General features: G+C 34.3%; 1 protein-coding gene across 1 annotated transcript in view; it reads right to left on the reverse strand.

Annotated features, from left to right (window-relative positions):
• Window positions 1–432: 432 nt before the first annotated feature.
• LOC149782106 (uncharacterized) overlaps window positions 433–22,876 on the reverse strand; it is an 86,038-nt gene continuing 63,594 nt past the window's right edge. The window contains exons 10-14 of the mRNA XM_089933546.1: window positions 22,638–22,676; window positions 18,957–18,989; window positions 12,296–12,349; window positions 11,197–11,362; window positions 433–3,557 (exon numbers count right to left, since the gene is read on the reverse strand). Of these exons, the coding sequence (XP_089789672.1) occupies window positions 11,199–11,362; window positions 12,296–12,349; window positions 18,957–18,989; window positions 22,638–22,676 (290 nt within the window). The 3' untranslated portion in view covers window positions 433–3,557; window positions 11,197–11,198. The remainder of the gene's footprint in view (window positions 3,558–11,196; window positions 11,363–12,295; window positions 12,350–18,956; window positions 18,990–22,637; window positions 22,677–22,876) is intronic.

Here is a 22,876-nt window from a genome sequence, read left to right on the forward strand (position 1 = left end):
TCCTGCACTACGTCGCAACAAGAATAAAAAATGCACGCATTATGGTATGTAAAGAAAACTATAACAAATATGCAAAGGCGAATATGGTAATACACTAGTTATCACTTAAAACCCAAAACATTACCTACCCCTACAGCTGGAGTTGTGCGAAATCCTTTTAGCAGGCCGCTTGCTGACAAAACCATTAGTATTGTAAAGGTCCTTTACATGTAGTAACGTATTTATACCTTTAGAATTTTCGTTATTCTTTATCAAAGGCACCTTGCACGTGTGGCACAGGACGAATCGTACTCACGATTTCGAAATACATAGACCATATTATAATCACCCTCGGGTATCGTTGTACAGAGAAAAAGAAACGAAACCCAAGTACATGTATTTAATTAACAACCTTTACACCATTCCATGACATTAATTAACTCACAACTCTAGAACACAGGTTTTATATTATGTGATTATCAATATAAAAATGCTATGTTACATCAACTCTCTCTCTCAAATCCTGCAATATCATAATAAGGTAAACATTATTATAAAATTCTAAAAATTATGAACCACAGGTGTCACAGAGGTTAAACTTGAGTTTGGACAACCTTTCTGAAATCACATACAAAAATAAATCAATAATAAGAAAATATGCAATAAATTTCACTTTTATCTGGTTGCTAATCATATGAAGATAATGTAATTTGGATTGGGTCCAAGAATCATCCTTGGCATAAAGCAGTTTGATTCCTGCCTTACTATACACAAAATCGTAACATTCTACAGAGGTAGGGTGATCCCAAAGCCTGAACTGAGGTGTTACCAGCATAATCCCTACTCTAGAGCTAGGTTGATCCTTGAAGCTGCCTGAGGGAGTTTGATTCCTGACTTACTATACGCCCTATTCTAATATTTGGGGTGATACCAAGGCCTGATATGATACCAGAAGAATCCCAAGTCAAGAACCACACTGATACCAGATGCTGAACAGGAATGGACAACCTCAGATCATGAAGTATTTGAAAATTCAGGGTGAAATCAAGCCAAGTTTTTTTTTTTACAAACTTAGCAGGAGAAAATAAGTCTTTAAAAATCTTGATCGATGATATGAGGCACCAGAGAACTAGATCATACATGGGATATGGCAAAAAATGGCTTGAGGCAGTGTCTGAGGACAGCAGCAGGTTCAATTAAAAGCATGATAATGAACACAAAGCACATGTATTTTGATCGAATGATAACATATGTCAACACTGATGTCTAATTCCTTGGAGTGAAACTATTTTCACAACGTCAGTTCTGATTGGCTAGCAGTGACATTATATAAATTATTACTAATCAGTGAAGTCATTCTTAAACTCAATTCTGAATGCCAGATATAAACTCAATTTGTTGACATCATAATGTATTAATAACAGAGTTAATTATTTAAGATGAAAATCTTACCTGCTCTTAATTTGAGTTAATTATTCAAGAAAGTCAATTTTAATTGGCTTTAGCTGGCATCATAATTTGACAGGTTGTTTGATACATTTAGAGAGTTTAGGACTGACCAAAATGTCCAATGAGAGACTGACTTCATTTAGTTGATGATCTCATTCCAACATTATCTAAATTGTTGATTGATGTATACGAGTCAGTTATGTTCTCTGTACATTTGTCACTTATCTAATTACTTCCTAAACCATATTACTTAACAATATTTAGGAAGTATGATCAAAATATGTTGGAATAAAAACGCATATCACTACATACATGTAGCTCTATAAAGAATTATGCAGGAATTAAAAATCATGTATAAGCCTAATTAATTAAATTATCATTTAACAAAAAGTTGTTATTCACATATTTAAAAATGTTTTCATCCCAAAAAGTGAATCACATAATAAAAAAGATCTTTTATATTTGATTATGAAAAATCATAATTCAATGATTGGTCATTTGACTTTCTGACCATACTTCAATTATTCTGACAGCCATCACTAATACATTTTTTTACAATTACCTTTTTAAATGAATTCTGAAAATCGAAGATGATGGGAGTCATATACATGTGCTGTTAAGACTGATGCAAGGTTATTTTGGAAGACTACAAGAAATCAGTCAGTTTTGTCTTTCTGTATCCAACACGTTATCTGCCATTTTTCATGTTCTGACGAAACAGGCAGTGACAGAGATCAAAAGAACATTCTGCAATTTTAGTTGTGCATGAATATATTATACACAGGAGTTAAAATGCTAAATGATACAGCTAAAAACTCTGGCAAAGTTCCACAAAATAGACTCAAATATAGGTAATACGTATTAACATGGGGCAATGATAACTAATGACTGGATTTAGCTTCAACTTAAAAGTGAACTTTGTTTTATTAAAAGCATTAAAATCTGTAAAACTCTAACATTTTTCTACAATTACTAAAACTTCCTAATGTCAATGAGGAATTGGGGCAGGCCATAAAGTCTCATCCTCCAATTTCAGTTTCTCACCTAAAACTGAAATTCACACCCTAAAATATTTCCCTTTCATATTTGTCAATATCTGATGGGCAACTGATTGACAATCTGTATCCCTTTTTAACAACTACCTGCACTTTATCTTACACTTTAATACCTTAAAGATATAGACAGTATCATATGTAAGCACTAAATAAGAAGTCACATTTGTAAATTGGAAATGCCTAAAAAAATAAAGTCTGTGAACCTTCCAGATGAATGTAATCAGAGGAAAACAAGAAAATTTCTCAGATCTCAAAAGACATTAGAAGACATCATTCCATTTTGTTCTTTCAGTCAAATTGACTTTGCTTAACCCCAAATTCAGTATGTCTCTCTTATCTCAAATGTAAGTCATTTACAAAGTTTGGTCATGGTATATGAAACGGATGGAGAAATGGATGGTCATATAGCTGAACAGATGGATGGATTGATGTCATGACAATATATGCTCTGCTGTATAAAAATAAATTATCAACATCAGGCATTCAGAATGATGCTAAGGATTATTATTAGTCAGATCTGATGATACATTTTTATTTTGGAAAAACCAAGTCATAATATTAAAATATTATGTAAGTAGTTCTTGTACAATTACGTTAAATGAGAAAATAGTCACAAATAATTCTTTTATGTCAAGAACATTTCCAATGCCAAACATCTAATCTACTGTGGAATAGTTTGCTCTTGCATCAAAGATGGTTATGAATGTAAAGAAAGGCTCTGTCTATATGATTCAGTCTCATATTTTCAATGCATCCCATTCTGCTGTGGTAAGCTATTTTCCATCTTTTATTCCTGCAGAACTTGTTCTGACTGGCTATAAGAATTCAGCATTTGGGATATGAACAGGTTTTGACTGTCCATTGGCTTTTTGTTATGATCGTCTGGAGCTGAAATAATAATGTAATTTGTGTCCCTATTTATTAAAGGGTCTTCGTCCAATATGTTTATGAGGGTGATGGCTGTGACATTTCCTGAAGCTCCTGTTAATGAAAGCACCAACTGCTAGGCACTGACCTGCTCTCCACCATTATGACTTGTTGCTTTGTTGTGACATGCAGAATTTCTTGATTGTGCTGTAGAATAAAATGCATTCAACAGATGAAATCAGCAAATATCGCTTAACAAGTATACTGAAAAAGGCAAAGTTTCACTTATTTGAAGGGGACATTGGTTTATGCCCTCCTAGAACAACCTTCACTCAAGAAGTAATTTCAAATTTCTAAGTAGAACAGGGCCAATGTTTTGTCAAAACTGAATGAAAATGAAGAAAATTTAATTTTACCTGGTCATTCTTAATATCAAGTGTCTTATCAGATCTGGTTTAAACCAGTAAGTTCCTCAAAATTTAGTGGACAAATTAAAAACTTTTGTGACAAATGAAAGAGGCATGCTAATAAGCCACATAAAGGTATGGTCAACTTGGATGACATAAACTTCAGTTAAATCTCTTAGAACTAAAGCAATACCATGACACCAAGTAAATGCTCAGTTTAGATGGGTTTCTGGTTTACAGAGATTGTCAAACTTTACGTAAAATGAGACACTATCAGCTATATTCCACAAGTACAATCAATTGTGTTTTCATCATGTTTAATATAATGATCCAGGTTCTGTTGACATTTACTTATTTACACCAAATTTGGTTTCATCATATGCATTTTTGTTTCAGGTAAACTCACATAATTTGATAATTTTTTCCAGACAACAAATACCAGAGCACTGTTCCAAAATGTTGGGTCTTTGTTGGTAATAATATCTAAGGAAAGTGCATGAGCCTTGATTCAAGCTCAAAAAGCAGTTGATTGATGTATGCAAGGTATGCTTTATTGGAAACAGATGATTGACAGATACATATAATCTCCATTGCTTTGCACCCTCTTGATACTTTATTACAAACAATTAACTCTGAATGCTGTCAGTTCATACAGGTGTAAATCCTACTGATGTTTACACTAGCTGTAAGCTGTGCCTGTGCAGGTGCTAGTATTTCCTTTACATCATGCATAGCTTCAGGCTATTTCCTGACCATTGACTGACCTACTGACTGAGATCTGGCAGCTACCTGGCAACATTTTAAGCATGTCTGAGCTTTATAAAGTTAATTTTGTTTTTAAAAAAGACAGTAAGATCAGGAGCAGAAAAGTTTTTTCAGTTTTCCCTAAGCAGATAAATTCCAGTTTCATTTAAAATAAAGAATAAAAAATTTGGGACCTCAAAAATGGCATGGATTTAGGAGGGTTTGTGTGCAGTGAGGTTTCACTGTATATGCCCTCCTCTAAAGAATATGTCTGGGCATACAAACCTTTGGCACTAACTTTTAGCAAGGAAGTGAAATTTAATTACAAACAATGATTTCACATTGAATCAGAGTAGAAAGGAAGGGAGGAAATCATGGACAGGAGGAAAACAGTATAGGATGATACAGCTTAACTTCTATTGGTAAAGAAACGAAGCTAACCACCAAGGCCCTTAACTCTGTGTAACAATAAAGCAGAAGAGATCAAACAAATAAAAGACACATTGCTTCACTCAAAAATGGATCAGAAGATATACTGACCTACACATGGTCATGCAGCAGGCAGCATCTTGAGCCATGTCTGAAAGGCAATCACTATGCCTGTTATCTCCAGCAGACTAATGTTTTAAAGCTCCCCAAGAGGCCAAAGTCCACTCACTTGAAAGATGGTTAGGAGGTGGGAACTATGGTTAGACATACTGATACCCATTCTGTCCATGAGGTCCAGCAAGAAACCCACTGAAAGCCAGGGAAGGTACTCTGATTTGTTGAGTTTATACCTCCAATAATCTGAAAAATTTTGATCACTCAGTTTGATGGGCAAAGTTTCAACTGCCACTGAGGGCAGATGAGTGATTGGCATGCTGTCATGAACCAGTAGTAGAGAGTTAGCATTTCAAGGCAACATTGAGAAGATCTAAGAGATGAAGATATTCCCAAGCTAAGATATGACTCTTCATATGGTGAGAAAACCACCTAGGTGACCTATATGAAACAAAGTCAGAATCAAAGGGTTTTTTAGAACCCCATGCCTAGAGGGATGAAGAAGTGGGATTGAATCAGACGGGAATCTGTCATGAACAGGAACAAAACAAAGTGCTTTGCAACAAAGAATTGCTCACTTGGTACTTTTGACCTGTAAGATCTTGCTCCCAAATGATGTAGGGGACCAATCTTAGGGTATCCTTGCACACACTGGATGTCTGAAGGTGTTGGTTGAGAATGCTATAATTCTGAAAAGACCTGGAGTATTGTGTTATGAATGAAACTGAACACTCTTTTTATTATTGAAGTGTATATTTTAGTAAGAAGAAAAGGTCATCAGGGCAGGTGTGTCTCACATTATATGTGAAGGGTAAAGACTTGTTCCATCTGGCATTGGAAAAAGGACAACATAAGCATGCCAATCTTTGCAGTGAAGAGAAACTGTCAAAATGGAATGTTCTCTCTTTGAATTTTGTCCTGGCTGACTGGGTCAGTGATAGGTTTACTTCTTTGACAGCCTGTCATCTGGCCTCCTCCATCTGGTTGGGAGATGGTGTGACCCGACAATGGTCAAGTGATGTACTTTTAGTAGTGCATACATGGATAGGAATGCCCATCTTTCTGCAAACTAAACTAAAGCAGCTTTAACATCAGAGAGTGAGTGTTGAACTTCCTTACTGATTATATTAGCCATATGTGAAACTGACTCTAGGACAAAAAGGTGGCATAGGTTATGTTCAAACTGCAGAATATTGCCATGGAAAATGGAACTACAATGTAAAAACTGGTTGCTGCACGTCAAATGGGTTTTCTGTGCAAAGAGGAAACTTTAACATTCCCAGGACTGCAATGTCTTTGTCAACAGCTGGGACAACAGTACATTAAAACTCATGCATTCTCATAAAGAACTGGGTTAAAGATGACCTATATTATTCTTGAAAAAATAATGTCCTAACGATATTTAGGTCTAGGACTTTGCTTTCAAAGCAGGGCAAAACTTCAGCAATTCAATTAGATTGAGGAAACTGTTGTGAAAAAGGTTGGTGTATTTTCTCTTCAAAGATCAGTGGATGTTTTAACTCGATACAAAGCCAATGAGAGAGCAGAATGAAAGATAACAACACTAATTCAGTCAATGCATGGAAGACGTATTATTGATATGCTTGTGAAAACTTGTTTCTGAACTTGTATGAGCAAGGTGGCAAGGAAACTTCCTGCAAGGGTAGCAATGAGCTGGTGAAGTGGATGAGTAAAGTCTGTCTTTGCTGTGGCAAAGTGATCTCCAGGAATTTACTTTAATGTCACCAAAAGGTTTACGTCTGGTACTTGAAATCAGAAGTCACTGTAACAAGTACTTAATTGTGACAGAGCCAGGATTGGTGATAGAAATGACCTGCTGGATGGTATTCTGCAATGTTTTCATGTGTCCTGGACTGGATAGTAGAGGAATAAGGTTCACAATATCCAGTGCCAGTTATGATGTGCATCTGTGACAGAGCTTGGGCTGGACAAGGAGAGACTGAGTTTCAGACACAGTCTGAGTTTTAGGACTGGGACTAAGTTTACTGGGAAGACAGATCACTATAATCAGTCATGGCGGCAGATGGTACAGGACAAGGCTGTGCTGACGCTGGAGACAAAGTTCAAATTGGTCATTTCTTGTGCATAACTCCAGTAATGGTTTTCATGGGAATGATCACTATAGCTAGTTATGTCATCTGCATGAAGTTATGGAATGTCCAAGAATGGTTCAGGTGGGCTGTCCTATCATGTCAGTACTGGGCTGGTAGTCTGTGGCATGATGATATGCTCTGGTTATGATAAAGTAGACTGGGTATTCCATAAAAACTGATCATTGTACCCAGTACCAGTCATAGATTATGCAGGGCTTATCTGTGCATGGTCCAGAGCCAGCTAATGTTTGAGTATCAAAGGTTGTAGTACATAGTTTTCATAGTTTCATTCTTCACATGCTGTCATCTGCATCATCTTTAAAACTGTTAATTTGTTGACCCTTTTCATTTCCTACACTCCCCCCACCCATTATATGTTCTGTATTTTTTGTGCACTCCCTATTCTGACAAACAAATCTGTGGTAATCATGCTGTGCTAGATATCCACAGTGTCTGGTATGCTTAAACAAAACTGATTTCATGCCAAGAATAGCATTCAAGAATTATACTTTACATAATGCATGAACCTAGTGTTCAAATATTGGCATCCATTTTTTTAAATAGAAATTCACTCATGTGCTAACTATAATACTACAGATTGGAATCTAAGTACTGACTATCAAGAGAATGGTCACTATAGTCAGAATCAGAGTCCATACAAGGTGAAGGATTATCCAGGAATGGTTAGGCTGACTGCCATGCCAGGTTTACTGACCAAGTGCATGTGATGTCTGTGTTTTCTAGCTGGAACTGGATATACTCAGTAGCACTTTGCTTGAGCTGTCCGGGGGACACTGTATGTAACTCTGTCCTCTTAGCATGATCAAAATACAGGGATATGTTCCATTTAGGATTGTGGTAGAAGAATGTCCCCTGGGCTTGATCAAATGCAGAATAGAGTTCAACATAGGTTAAGGCTCTGTTAGAGCTGGTGTTGTTGCAACAGTATAGTGACATATCTCTGTTAGATTATGAAATATACCAGAAAGAAAAAAAAACAATACAGTTGACCATGTGATAAGATGACTTCCTTTGTAAACATCAAGCTTCTTGTGTATTAACTACAGAAGTAATTAAGCTGTTGAAAAAAGTGCAAAATGTCATCATTCTCAGTTTTGAAGGAAAAGCCTTCACAACTCAACCAAATGAAAAGAGGTAGATTCCTTTGATCACTAGTTAGATTATTAATGTCAGAAAGATTCAAATAAACTTATCAACAACAGTCCTACAAGTATGTAGCCAGAACGACAAACAGATTTAGAAATTTACTTATCTTCACCTGTTCTTCCCACAAAACAACGCCAGACATGTAACAAGATTAAATAGCTATTATGAAAACCACTAGTCCAACAGACAACAAAAATATAAGTTTTATATGTGTAATACTTTCATTCTATAACATTCATGGGATTGTTTTAATTAAAATATCTAATATCTAATATTTAAAAATTAGCTATGCCTTTCATATGTAATTATTACTAATTATATGTGTGATCCATCTCTAGAGTTATAATGTCACTTTCCTGCTGCAAAAGGCTGGCATATATTTGCGGGATTACTATAGTATATATAGAGAGAGAGAAAGAGAGGGAGAGACAGAGATGGGGGGGGTTTACATCAACATTCTGAGGATTATATGAGGCACTGTTATGTTGTTTCCTTTTAAAAGCCTTTTCCATAAATATTTCAAGTACAACCCTCTGTGAAAAAATTTTCAAGTACTCTCATCAGTAAATTAATTTTATGGGGAGGTAAATACTACAATGTCTAATCAATTACCTAAATTTGAGTTGCATCCCTTAATTTAAATTTTACCCAACAGGCCAGTGGACCTATACTTCAATAATTATTTAGTAAAGCCATAGTTTGTTACCATTATTAATAATAACAAACAATATTTGCTATAAAAAATGGTGTTACAGGCTTCCCTCCAAGCCAAAAATGTGCAATCCCAAAAAATGAATTCACAGTAACAAGAGTAACCACATAGAATACTGTGAAGCCACTTTCATGTTCTGCCAATCTTTGCTGATTTTGTGGATTTAAAAAAAAATCATCAACAGATTTAGGTACTTACAAAAATGTAATTTCCTCAGAACCATGAAAATAAATGAACAACGTTTGCATGCAGTCAACATTGGTGCGATTAAGTAAGGAATATTATCCCTGAAAACAAATGGAAAATACATGACTGGTCACACCATATTAAACAAATTAAAATGACATGGTAAAAATTACATGCAAGTGATTGTCAACTTACTGTATAAATTATTGTGGGTCATTTTGATGATTAATGTGAAAAAACAAATGATACAGACTAAAATCTTAATACTATTCCTTCTGTCTAAATTCTGAAAGATGAAACCATCTTTAATATTCTTGAGTGACAAGACTTAAAATCAGTCACTGTGGCACCCATACTGAATGAAAGATTGGCACCATTTTTATTTAGGACAAACTAGACACCACTGGAACACTTTTGGTGAAAACACCATCTTGATATGACTTTCCGTTTAGAAGTAGCAATAAGAAAATTTTCAAGATGGCTACCATGATAGCCATACTGAATGTCTGATGTCACTACTTTCCTGTCTATATGACTTTCTATCTTGGTGGAATAATGATATAATCTTCAACATGGCCACTGTGGCAGCCATATTGGATATCAGATTTACATATAACGTATTTCAGACCAACTAGACACCAGCAGAAGTATTCTGGTGAAAATATGCGTTCAGGACGAGTAACAACAACAAAAACCTAATGACATTTGCTCTGGTGACCATATCGGATGTCAGACTGCCATAATGTCATTTAGGAACAACTAAATATTTTAAGATGTGTTTTGGTGAAAAACAGATGCTGATATGACTTTCTGTTCAAGAGAATTAGCAATAACAAGAATTGTGATATGGCCATATTGGATGTCGGATCAGCACCATTTTCATTTAGGTACAACTAGACATCACAGAAAGTGTTCTAGTAACACCCACATGAATATATGACCATCCATTCAGGATAAGTAGTGAAAAGATGTCAAAGATGGTCAATGTGGTTGTCATAGTGGATGTCTAAAGGGAACCATGCTCATTTAGGGCATGACTATCTATTCATCAGGAGGAACAAGAACAAGATTTTCAAGATGGCTGCATGAAGGCCATAAAGGATATCACATTGGCAACATTTTTATTTTGAACAACAGGACATCTCAAATAGCTTTTCAGTGTAAACCCTATGCTAATATGACCATCCATTCAGGAGGAGTGGTAATAACATGATGTTCAAGATGGCTGATGTGGTGGCTATATTGGATGTTGCAGTAGCATATACATTTAGGGGCCCCTGGTGGTTGAGTGGTCTAAAGCACTGTCCGTTATGGATCACTGCCATCTCACCTCTGTCTGTGTGGGTTCGAGTCTCGGATTCAGCCAATGTGGGTATGTGAGAAAGCTTGCCAGTAGCTTCTTGTGGGTCGGTGGTTCTTTCCGGGGTTTTCCCGGGTTCTTCCTCCACCATTAATACTGGCTGCCATCTATAGCCTATCGTGTGCTGAAAAATGGTGTTAAACCCTACAACAACAACAACAGCATATACATTTAAGACAGCTAGACTGTGGGATGAATGTGTGTGCAAATTTTCATGCCAATCATTTCTCCAAGTAGTTTAGGAGTAGTGACAACAAACTTGTGCCAATAGATCCACAACAGACAACAGGCCATCCCATATGCTCTACTGGTTTATGATCAGAAGAGCTGAAGTTCAGTTGTAGTTTCCAGAAATATTTGCACCAGTGATTTTAGTGCAAATGACATATCTGGAACCAGTCAAATCACACCTTTTTACTTTGTTATACAAGAAGATGAACTCAATAAATATTTATTGCATGTTCCCATTTTGATGTTGCTCTTTGATGAAAATAAGTAACATTCTTCACTGTTAGCTAACCATCAGGAAAAAATTCAAGAAAAAATATGAATTTTCTTAGGGTCTACAAAAGGATGCAATAACAACTGTTTGGCTTAATTAGTGTAGGAATACCTTTATAATGAGTTGTTCCAGTTCTGTGAAAGGGTCTCTCTTGAATGTGACCCTGTATTTGCCTTCCTTGGCACTTGAACTTGATCCTGTCCACTTGACTGGAGGCTATCAGTCCTCAGTGAAGGACCCAAGCTTGGGAATATTGGAGGCATATATTCTGTGTCATCTGTAACAGATACAAGGTTGACACAGCTGTAACTATTTTTGTATCAAAACAGTAGGCCATTTTTAATGGGTTTTCTTAACATCATTGTGTCCCTAATTCTGCAACCTCCATTGGAGTGTTTTGCAAGAAGTAAGATCACAAGCAGTATTGTTTTTTTCAGCATGCAGAAGCCTAAATGGGGATGGCATGTGTGTGTGTGTGTGTGTGTGTGTGTGTGTGTGTGTGTGTGTATGTGTGTGTGTGTGTGTATGTGTGTGTGTGTGTGTGATTTGGATTTTTAATGTTGCTTTAAAAACATTTCAGTCATATCACCATGATGTAGGCATTGTAGTAGTTTATAGTCTGAGACTACCTTGATCAGTGTTTAATGAGCGAATACTGTATCACGTACTTCATTATAAGGTGGTCACACTATAAGGTAGTAAACTCCAGGACTCCCACTGACAGTGCTATAATGAGGGAGTAGTTTCATCAACTTCATTATAAAACAGGCATACAGCATGGCAGAATACTCTATGGCTCCCTAGGACAGTATTACAATGAGGAAGTACTGTTTCTTGCACTTGATTATAATGTATACCGTGACTTCCATGGGCATCAGTATAATAAGAGAGTAACGTAGAATGTACTTCATTATAAAGCAGTATATTCTATGGCACCCATTGTCAGTGTTATCTTGAGGGTGAACTTTTTAAATTTTTATGAATGGGAAATGAATATGATATTTATCAATGTACAACTGACACACTGAATGCCAACTGCATTATTGACCCAGATCTTCCAATACATACAGCAGATCTGGGTCTATGGTTTCTACCATTAGCATGCCTGATACAAGAGGGTAAATATATTATATAGGACTGATGATGTTAGTCCTATCCTAAACAAAGACCGACATAATAGAGTTAATAAGTCAAACATAAGAACACTCACAGTTGCTGGCTTCCATATAAGGTGATATTGGATTCTCTGACATTGTCTGGTTAGCTGATAAAAGAAATAGAAAATGCACAGTCACAAAGAAGATCAGTCACAAAGAAGATCTGCTTGTATTTCACATCAGGATCATTATAAAAAAAACACCATTTCAGCTTTAAAATTAATACTCTGAAAAATGTATGCTCTCACTTAACAAGAGACCCAAGTGAGTCTGATAGTGTTCACCAGTCTTACATAACTCAGTAACTAACCAGTTCACTAAGCAGGCTTATGTGGTACTATAAGAACACTGTCCCATGAAAACTATCCCCAAAACTTTACATTATGCGGCTTTTACCAGTTTTACTACTGTCTAACAAAATTTCTTTCCAAAGATAAATCCATAATTAATATTCACAGATTTACTTATTCAAGATCTTACTGATATAAACCTATTTACCAAATTTTATTGAAATGGATAAGATATCTATCTCTAAATCTAGAGAGGTAATAAGTTCTACCATCCAGATGTAAGATCATTTCACTGACATGCACAGATTTCACTTATAACTGAATCTGTCCATACAGTGATAATTCAAGAAAATGTATCAAGTTGGAGCAATATATCAAAATTCATTCTCCAGAGGGGTAACAAACCCAGTCATCAGAAACTAGATTACCTCATACATATAAGCAGGGGTCTTGCTGAAAACCAAATTCATGTAACACCTTGATGATACAAATCTGTTAAGCAAGTATGATCAAAAATACAGTTGCTAGAATCATTGACAAGCTAATGCAAACAGGTGCAAGGTCACATCATTGATATGTTAGATCTCACTCATTATCACATTCAACATGGGCCTTGATGTTATAACCCTACTCAACAAGTTTGACCAAAATCTTATTTTAAAAAAATATTTAGCAAGTCTGATTAAAAGTTTGTGAGAAATAGTGTCTCTTCATTGGTAACAATGCCAGTCTATCAGATGCAAGACCATCAAATTGTCATGTCAATTTCACTCATAACAAAACTCAATGAATATTGTGATAATACCCCACTTCCCTAGATTGATAAGATCAGAAATTGACTTTATAAAGCACTGACAAGCTTGGCCAATCAAATGCAAGATCAGGTCATTAATATCCAAGAATGTCACTCATAACTGTATTAAGTCATTAGAATGTTTACAAGCTCACTCAATCAGGTGCAAGATCACATAGTAAATATGACTGAACCTTGCTCATTACTGAACTCATGAGAGATCTAGATCACATAATAATATATTCCAAGTTTGATCATAATCAGATCAGAAACATGACTTCCAGAGTGGTGTCAAACTCACACAATCAGATGTAAGATCATCTCACTAGCATGTACAGATCTAGCTCATTACTGAACTCATCCAAGATCTTAATGATACAAGCCTACATTCCAAGTTTGATCCCAAGTGGATCAGAACTATGGCCTCCAGCATGGTAATATGGCAGTTGTTGACAGGCAGACAATGGATAATACACAATTCATGATGGATACATTGCATACCATAAATTCACCTGGCCTCACTGCCAGTTCAGCTACTACTCTGTTTTCACTTATTTTCTTGCAGGGTATCAATTTTCATGGATTTATGGTTGCTACCAACAATAAATTTAAAGATTCAAAGAAATATGAACCAGGTGTGATACAACCCCCCCATCTTTTTTTTAATGATACATTCCTATTGATCAAAAAAGCTCAGCAATTTGTTTATTCAACTTAATTACTGTAATAAAATAATTGTTTTGCATGTGTTTGTTTTATTTTAACCCATTTAGAAAAATCATATAAAAGAACCATAAATCATTTTGTTCTAATTCCAATGCATGCATAAAGTATCAGCATGGGGATTTGTGATGGGAAGCCGGTGGTTTAGTTGAATTTTCAGTGAGAGTCTGGTTAAAAAAGAGAATTTGTAACTATGCATTTTTCATGATCAAAATATAAAGTGTCATACTCTGCTTGGGCCTTAGCATTTTTCTAGTATATCTTTGAAAAATGAATATGATGGGGTTGGTGCCTTAAGGGTAGATAGAGTGGATTCTGGATTAGTGAACATATTAAGATCAATTATCAAAATAACTTCCTTCTTTACTACATATTTACAATGTATATAATATTATGCTTATCTATATTGAGTGTTCAACTTTTGTCCATGACTGTAGATTATTCTTTACTTATTTGCTATTTATGCAAAATGTATATCAAAACAAACATCAATACAAACCTACATTAACATGCAATTCTTCACCACCTAGCTACACAATCAAAGTTTGATCTGGTGCACAATTAAGACGAGAAAAGCACTTTTTGCAAATGGTCTACTCCTGCACTAAATACTGATACTCATATACAACACCGAATTTTAAAGAAAATGCATGTACATTGTATTTAGAAGTCTTACAAACATGATTGCTAGATTTTACCCACTCTAACAATAGCTACACTTTACCTGTTCAACAAATATTTTCTTTGTGCAATAACAAAGGTCAATTATGATACGTTATTTTAATATAAAAGATATGAAATCATTTTCTTGTGATTGAAAATGAAACTATATTATTCATTTAATGTAAATGAAACCGAAACTATCCTGATGACATGAAATTATGAAACTATTCACACACCAAAATATAAATACATGAAATCGTACTATTCACAAAGCTGAGATGAATTTAAGGAAATAAACCAATTAATGATGGATATAAAGTTATAATACCACATCATTCACATAACAGAAAATTGCCCTATTCCACTTTAATAGTGCTTTACATATGATTCCATATACATTATTCTTTTAACATTTAACAGCTTGTAAAAAAATGAAGGTATCAAAAGATAGTTAAGCTCACAAACACATACTTAAGCAGACAAATCACATTTTTTGGCAGTGACATCTATAAAAATGACAACTGGCTGATAGATTAACGGCCTTTGTTGACATAACAGCAGCGTTATTTTATGCATTTTTGTACATTTTATAAAATTAAGTCATAACTGGATATGCTGAAATTTATGTACACAGCACAATATTTGAAAAATCTCATTTTAAATTTAGAAGCAGAATCATTGGTCTTGACACGAGTAAGAAATGCAATCTCTGAAATAACCTAAACTGCTTTTCTATCACAACTGTCATATGCATACCCATTGCTCTATTTTATGTATTTCTCTATATTCTTAATTCTATTAAGTCATATCTGGTATCAAACAATGTTTTAGAATGTTTTACTATTTATATCCATATCTTGGTTTAAACATGAGTAAAACTTTCTATCTATGAATGTACTTGAGCTGTTCATCTATTGCAGCTGTCAAAATTGCACCAGTTGCTGTTTTGTGTGCATCATTATGTTCTGTTAAATAAAGTCATATTTAGTACTTCTTAAAAACTAAACAACTTTTCTGCTGATTTCATAACATTTGGCAAAGTTTAAGTAAATTTAAGAGCCAAAATTAGAGTCAAATATGAGCATATAATTCAATATTTGAAATAACTAAAACCACTTTCCTGTTGCAGTTGTCAAATGAATACTAATCACTTATTTTATGCATTTCTTCTTGTTCTAACAAGTAATATTTGTTGTCCTTACACAGCTGAATAATTTTCAAATATACTTCACATTGTCTGAAAAAGAACATTTCAAATTTAAGGTCAGTGCTTAAGGTCTAACCAGGATCAAAAATGCCATCTATGAAATAAGCCATCTAACCTTTCTGAGATAACTGTTAAGCACTGATTAAAACTTTTTATCCAATTAAATCATGTTTGGATCAGCTAAATGTTGAGTAAGTTTTTCTGTTGACTGCAAAACATTTCAGAAAGCAAATTTAAAATTTAATGGTGGCATCCAGGGTCAAACTTAACCACAGAAAACTAATGCAAAAAAACCCCTGAACTTTATTACTAATCTCTAAATGATTTTAACTGTTCAATGAACCAGATATCTCTCCTCTGGAAATAGTCTGTCTCATATGCTATTCTCTCATTACGATACTGACATTTTATCCAGCATTCATTACTATAGAAATTGCATTTCTACATATTTAATGCCAGTATCATATTTAAGTTAAAAATGCATCAAAAAAATAGTATTTGGTGACAAAAAGTTTGATTGCTGTTGTAATTTAGGCCTCTTCTTCAATTCAATTGTAATTTAGGCCTCTTCTTGTTTAATTCTGATGTAAAATAGGCTTCAGTTTTAATTATCATATTATTTAGCTAACACTTACTTAATTCTGTTGTAATTTAGGTCTCTTGCTTAATTTTATTGTAATTTAGGCCTCTTGCTTAATTCTGTTATAATTTAGGCCTCTTCTTATTTAATTCTGATGTCAAATAGGCCTGTTTTAATTATCATATTATTTAGGCAACACTTAATTCTGCTGTAATTTAGGCCTCTTGCTTAATTCTGTTGTAATTTAGGCAACACTTACTTAATTATGATGTAATTTAGGCCTCTTGCTTAATTTTGTTGTAATTAAGGCATCTTGCTTAATTCTGTTGTAATTTAGGCATCTTGCTTAATTCTGTTGTAATTTAGGCCTCTTGCTTAATTCTGTTGTAATTTAGGCCTCTTGCTTAATTTTGATGTAATTAAGGCATCTTGCTTAATTCTGTTGTAATTTAGGCATCTTGCTTAATTTTGATGTAATTTAGACATCTTGCTTAATTCTGTTGTAATTTAGGCCTCTTGCTTAATTCTGTTGTAATTTAGGCCTCTTGCTAAATTTTGATGTAATTTAGGCATCTTGCTTAATTCTGTTGTAATTAAGGCCGCTTGCTTAATTTTGTTGTAATTAATGCCTCTTGCTTAATTTTGTTGTAATTTAGGCCTCTTGCTTAATTCTGTTGTAATTTAGGCCTCTTGCTTAATTCTGTTGTAATTTAGGCCTCTTGCTTAATTCTGTTGTAATTTTGGCATATTGCTTAATTTTGTTGTAATTAAGGCTTCTTGCTTAATGTTGTTGTAATTTAGGCGTCTTGCTTAATTCTGTTGTAATTTAGGCATCTTGCTTAATTTTGTTGTAATTTAGGCCTCTTGCTTAATTCTGTTGTAATTTAGGCCTCTTGCTTAATTTTGATGTAATTAAGGCATCTTGCTTAATTCTGTTGTAATTTAGGCATCTTGCTTAATTTTGATGTAATTTAGACATCTTGCTTAATTCTGTTGTAATTTAGGCCTCTTGCTTAATTCTGTTGTAATTTAGGCCTCTTGCTAAATTTTGATGTAATTTAGGCATCTTGCTTAATTCTGTTGTAATTAAGGCTGCTTGCTTAATTTTGTTGTAATTAATGCCTCTTGCTTAATTTTGTTGTAATTTAGGCCTCTTGCTTAATTCTGTTGTAATTTAGGCCTCTTGCTTAATTCTGTTGTAATTTAGGCCTCTTGCTTAATTCTGTTGTAATTTAGGCCTCTTGCTTAATTCTGTTGTAATTTAGGCCTCTTGCTTAATTATGTTGTAATTAAGGCCTCTTGCTTAATTATGTTGTAATTTAGGCCTCTTGCTTAATTTTGTTGCAATTAAGGCCTCTTGCTTAATTCTGTTGTAATTTAGGCCTCTTGCTTAATTCTGTTGTTATTTAGGTATCTTGCTTAGTTTTGTTGTAATTAAGGCTGCTTGCTTAATTTTGTTGTTATTAATGCCTCTTGCTTAATTTTGTTGTAATTTAGGCCTCTTGCTTAATTCTGTTGTAATTTAGGCCTCTTGCTTAATTCTGTTGTAATTTAGGCCTCTTGCTTAATTCTGTTGTAATTTAGGCATATTGCTTAATTTTGTTGTAATTAAGGCTTCTTGCTTAATGTTGTTGTAATTTAGGCCTCTTGCTTAATTCTGTTGTAATTTAGGCATCTTGCTTAATTTTGTTGTAATTTAGGCCTCTTGCTTAATTCTGTTGCAATTAAGGACTCTTGCTTAATTCTGTTGTAATTTAGGCCTCTTGCTTAATTTTGTTGCAATTAAGGCCTCTTGCTTAATTTTGTTGTAATTTAGGCCTCTTGCTTAATTCTGTTGTAATTTAGGCCTCTTGCTTAATTTTGTTGTAATTTAGGCCTCTTGCTTAATTCTGTTGTAATTTAGGCCTCTTGCTTAATTCTGTTGTTATTTAGGCATCTTGCTTAATTTTGTTGTTAATCTAAGTAACTAGTAACACATGGCTGTAACTTGCTGTACATTCAAGTATTCAAATACAGTTAGTTAAATACATTTTTCATTGGGTTCCAATTTTATTGATTTTATGGCTGCCACAAAAAAACCTGAACAAAAATAACTTCCGTGGAAACAATTGGTACCTTCCTCAACCCATCAATTTTAAGGCAAGATTTTAAAACTGTGTTGTTATGTCTGTCATATGCGTAAGTCCAGCCATGATATTAAAAATTCAGACCCACAGAGGACCAATCAGGTGCACTTTTAGAGGTCTTTTCATGTCAAAGCTAGCAACCAGCCCTGTCTTAAAGTGACAGTGAAAATGTCAATTTTTGTCTCACAAAGCAAAGAAATTTCCACAAAAATAAATGAATTCATAGCTGAAGTTTGGTGCATGTCTGATGAACACGTCAGCAGAAAGTTTGAATGAACATTTAATACATTAATTACACTTTAAAAGCTGCATGTAAATGTATATTAACTTACAGGATGGACTGTTCTCTTGTCGTCTAACAATTGCTGAAAGAAATCAGTGATAAAAAGATATAAATAATCTTAGATGGCTGGTTTCACAAGAATTTATAATGGAAATCATTTCATTGCAATAATTTTAAGACCTGCCAATGAATTTATAAAGGGACAAAATAACAATTCCAAAAGAATTTCTACAAATGGAAAATTCCCATTGACCAGTGAGCCTTGCATCAAGCAATAACAATGCCTCAACACCGTACTACTAGCATAGCATAAGGAATCACACATAATACTTATTTTTCAATAGCTCTGTTGAATCTAATCTATCGATTCAGAAGATTACCAATCGAAATTATACATGCCTGCTTACTCTGCATATATCCACTTTTCATCAGAGTACAAGCAGGGCTGGCCTTAGGCTGATTGGTCACTTTTACTGTGGAGTAATCACCCATAGATGTATTAACAATTTTGCATTATTTTCATATGAACTCTTTGAGAAATTGAGTACCCTGTCATATAATTTTTGAAAAAGTGCCTTATCTGGGTACCATTATGTTGAAATGGAATAAACATCATTTTAAGCATTCCAAATCTTTGTGCGGAATCTACAGACCCTCATAAAACACAGACATTTTATGCATCCAATCATATTCCTCACAGTGGGTCACTTCCTCTTCGAGCAGGGACAATGTAATATTTAAAACATCTAAGGAGCAGTTTGGTTACTAATCTGTAATTAAGGGGGCTATCTACAGATTGTATGTATTCTGAGAGAGTGACAGGTGTAAGGTGAAGTTGTTTGCATTTGCTACATGCACAGTGGAGAGAATCTTGGCATACTTCTATGTTACTTTCGTGTTTTGTGGCTGAAATTTCTTTGGATATTGTACTTGTGGAAATTTTACATGATCTAAATACACAGCTAATCAAAATGGTCTCCCCCATGTGCTTGAAAAATCAATCTAAAATACTCTAATGTACACTATCTTTAGCAGTTATTGGATAAAAAATCTTTTTGTCTATAATTTGAAGTCCAGGAAGTGAAAATGACCAAGCGTAACTAGCAGTTTTTTATTTTTCAGAAGTGAAATCTAAAGAAAGGCCAAGATGTATTACTCTATAACCCAAATTACACCAATCATATATAAAGCTAAATGGAATTCAAAATTTTTTTTAACCATACCTAAAATATACAAGGTCATTTTTAAATAGCCATGATAACCAGTGAGGAAAACCTGGGAAATTTATTCACTTTAAAAATCTTGCCCTGTGCAAAATTCAAAACTGCACAGTGTCACCAAGGGTAATGAATGAGTCAGGTAGAGAACACCACTGATGGTATTTCAGAAGATGTCACCTACAGTATAAAGGGTCACGATGTTGATTGTTATTTGAAAATGTAGTAAAGATTATAGAAACATGAAGTCATTGTGTTTCATACCTATCAACTCTCTCACTGGCAGAAAAAAACTTCTAACTTTTGGGGTCCTTCCATGCCTACCTCCCGATTTCATAATATCTCCTGATTTTTGCAGAGAACTCCCGATTATTACATTATGTCTGCTGACTTTCTTTTCTCCTAAATCCACAGATGCCATGATCTATTTTATCAACTGTGAATACAGTTGTGACAAAATAAATGTTATCACAAAACAAAGAATTTTTTTCTTCAGTAAATAGAATGTTAAGCTTAAGCACTATTCACATCAATTTATAATGTTTTCAACCCTTACAACAGTACTAAAATCAAAAAATAAACCATAACAATCAAATTATCAGCAGTTAGTTTCAATCCCAAGAATGATCACTGTCAATGCGGTAGTATCTCCATTCCCACCAAAGAAACTTAACACAAGTGAACACCTGGCATCACTGTACCATATATACAAACTTTAATTACCATCATTAAATTAAAGTAAAGAATGAAGACACATACCATGCAGCTCGTATGCCCTCAAAAATCTAATTCAGAATAAATGTTATTTAATAAACAATGTTAAATGCCTTCAGTTTGAGAATAAGGAAATAAGGTGGGATATAAAAAAACATAGGAAAAATAGTTGCTGCATGTTTGGTAGCTTGAGACTGCATATTTATAACAAAATAGGGCATTGTTTATTTGCCAATCAACTGCTGGTACTTACATAACACACACTATAGAAAAAGGTTTCTTTCAATTATGTCAGAGGGCCAGTCCTTTTCACAAGATAATTACAATGATAGTTAATTAGTCACACTTGCTTTCTTGCTTGTTTACTTAAGACTAACCTTTAGCTATGGTGCAATTTGGCCCAAAGCTGACAAGAATATGAATGTGGGCATGTCCTGGGCAAAAATAAGATGTGTCACAGGAAGAAACAGCATGTCCTTTTAAAAATTTCATGTGTACTGGACCCAGAAAATTGGTCAATATAATCACAAGATTTTCAAGCTAGCAGCCATGATAGATATGTTTCATGTCAGACTGATACAATGATCATACCCCCATTTAAGGATGATTAGCAGTTTACTATAGCAAAAATAACATGATTTTCAAGATGGATGCCTGAGTGGCACCATTTCTATCTAAACCAGCTAGACTTTGAGATGAATACGTATAAAATTCATGAAAATCCTCCAAGTAGTTTAAGAACAGCACAATAACAAACTTGTGCTAAGAAACTGACAGATGATAGATGGACAGCAGATGGAAGATGGACAATGGTCAAGCCATAAGCTCTTCTAATCTATAATCAGTAGAATTAAATATTATTTCAGCATTTAAGCAAAAACTACACTTAATGCATACATTGAAAACTGTGCATCCCATGTGTCCAAGTTTGCTTAACCATGTTTGGGCTATCAGTAAATACACTGGAGTAATATACTTAGTGAGTTTTAAGTTACTGCTGGTCAAAATGTGCATCTCCCAGTCATATTTGTGCATATACCCAAATTTTATACATTTAAATGAATTCTGACACCTGTGAATCAAACATAGCACAGGGTGATTTGTGTATGATGCAGAAGGACTTTTCTTATAGTTCATGATAGATGTAACACTCTGTTATGCAAAGTGGAACACATGGAGTGCAGCAGTCTGGTCCCACACAGTACAAACAACAGATACTCCAACTAAATATATTGACAGCTAAGCAGAGATCAGCAACCAGACTAATACAAAGGCTAAAACCTCCATCAACACCTGTTACATGTACACTTACCCTTATAGGTGAAAATGATTGAAACCTAGTGAACATCTTGATTATGAAGAATAAAATTAGAACTTAAATATTGTTTTGGCACTGGCCATTTCTAAACAATTACCACTTGACTGAAAATTATTGGGAATTATGATGAACAAAGCTATGGTAAATTTTGATGCAGGGTAGGAAATTTTCCATCTGGATTAATGGATTTTGTGTTGAGAAGGCAACCAGATCTATACAATGTGATAAGTCTTATCTGCTGGAACAGGTGTAATAAGTGTCACCAAGTATAGAATTTTTATCTCTAATAATTCCCTGTACTTTGCAAATCAGAATTGATAAGGTGAAATACTTATTTTGAATATTTGCTACACCATTCAACTTCGAACTGAGCCTATTTACTTGTGTTCTGAAAACTGTTTTCAGCACAGTAAACCATTATTCTTAATTTCTAACTGAACAAACAGTGACTAAGAAAATCCTTAAAAATCATTAAACTTACGAAGTACACGTGCTACTCTTTCTGCTGCTACACTGGTTTCTGCAAGAATGAAGTCAAATATTTGCACTCAGATTCATAAAATATATACAATTTTTCTATGACAATGTTCCATTAAAACAAAAGAATGTAAATTAAAAAAAAATTAAATTCATTAACCTGAAGAGAAAATCTACAATGAAAATAATCCTTCCATTTTTACCACTTTTTGTTCTTTTAAGTCAGCCATGAAATAAACTAAT

Source organism: Sinohyriopsis cumingii, chromosome 15, assembly GCF_028554795.1.
Source record: "Sinohyriopsis cumingii isolate HCF-2022 chromosome 15, ASM2855479v2, whole genome shotgun sequence".
NCBI lineage: Eukaryota > Metazoa > Mollusca > Bivalvia > Unionida > Unionidae > Sinohyriopsis > Sinohyriopsis cumingii.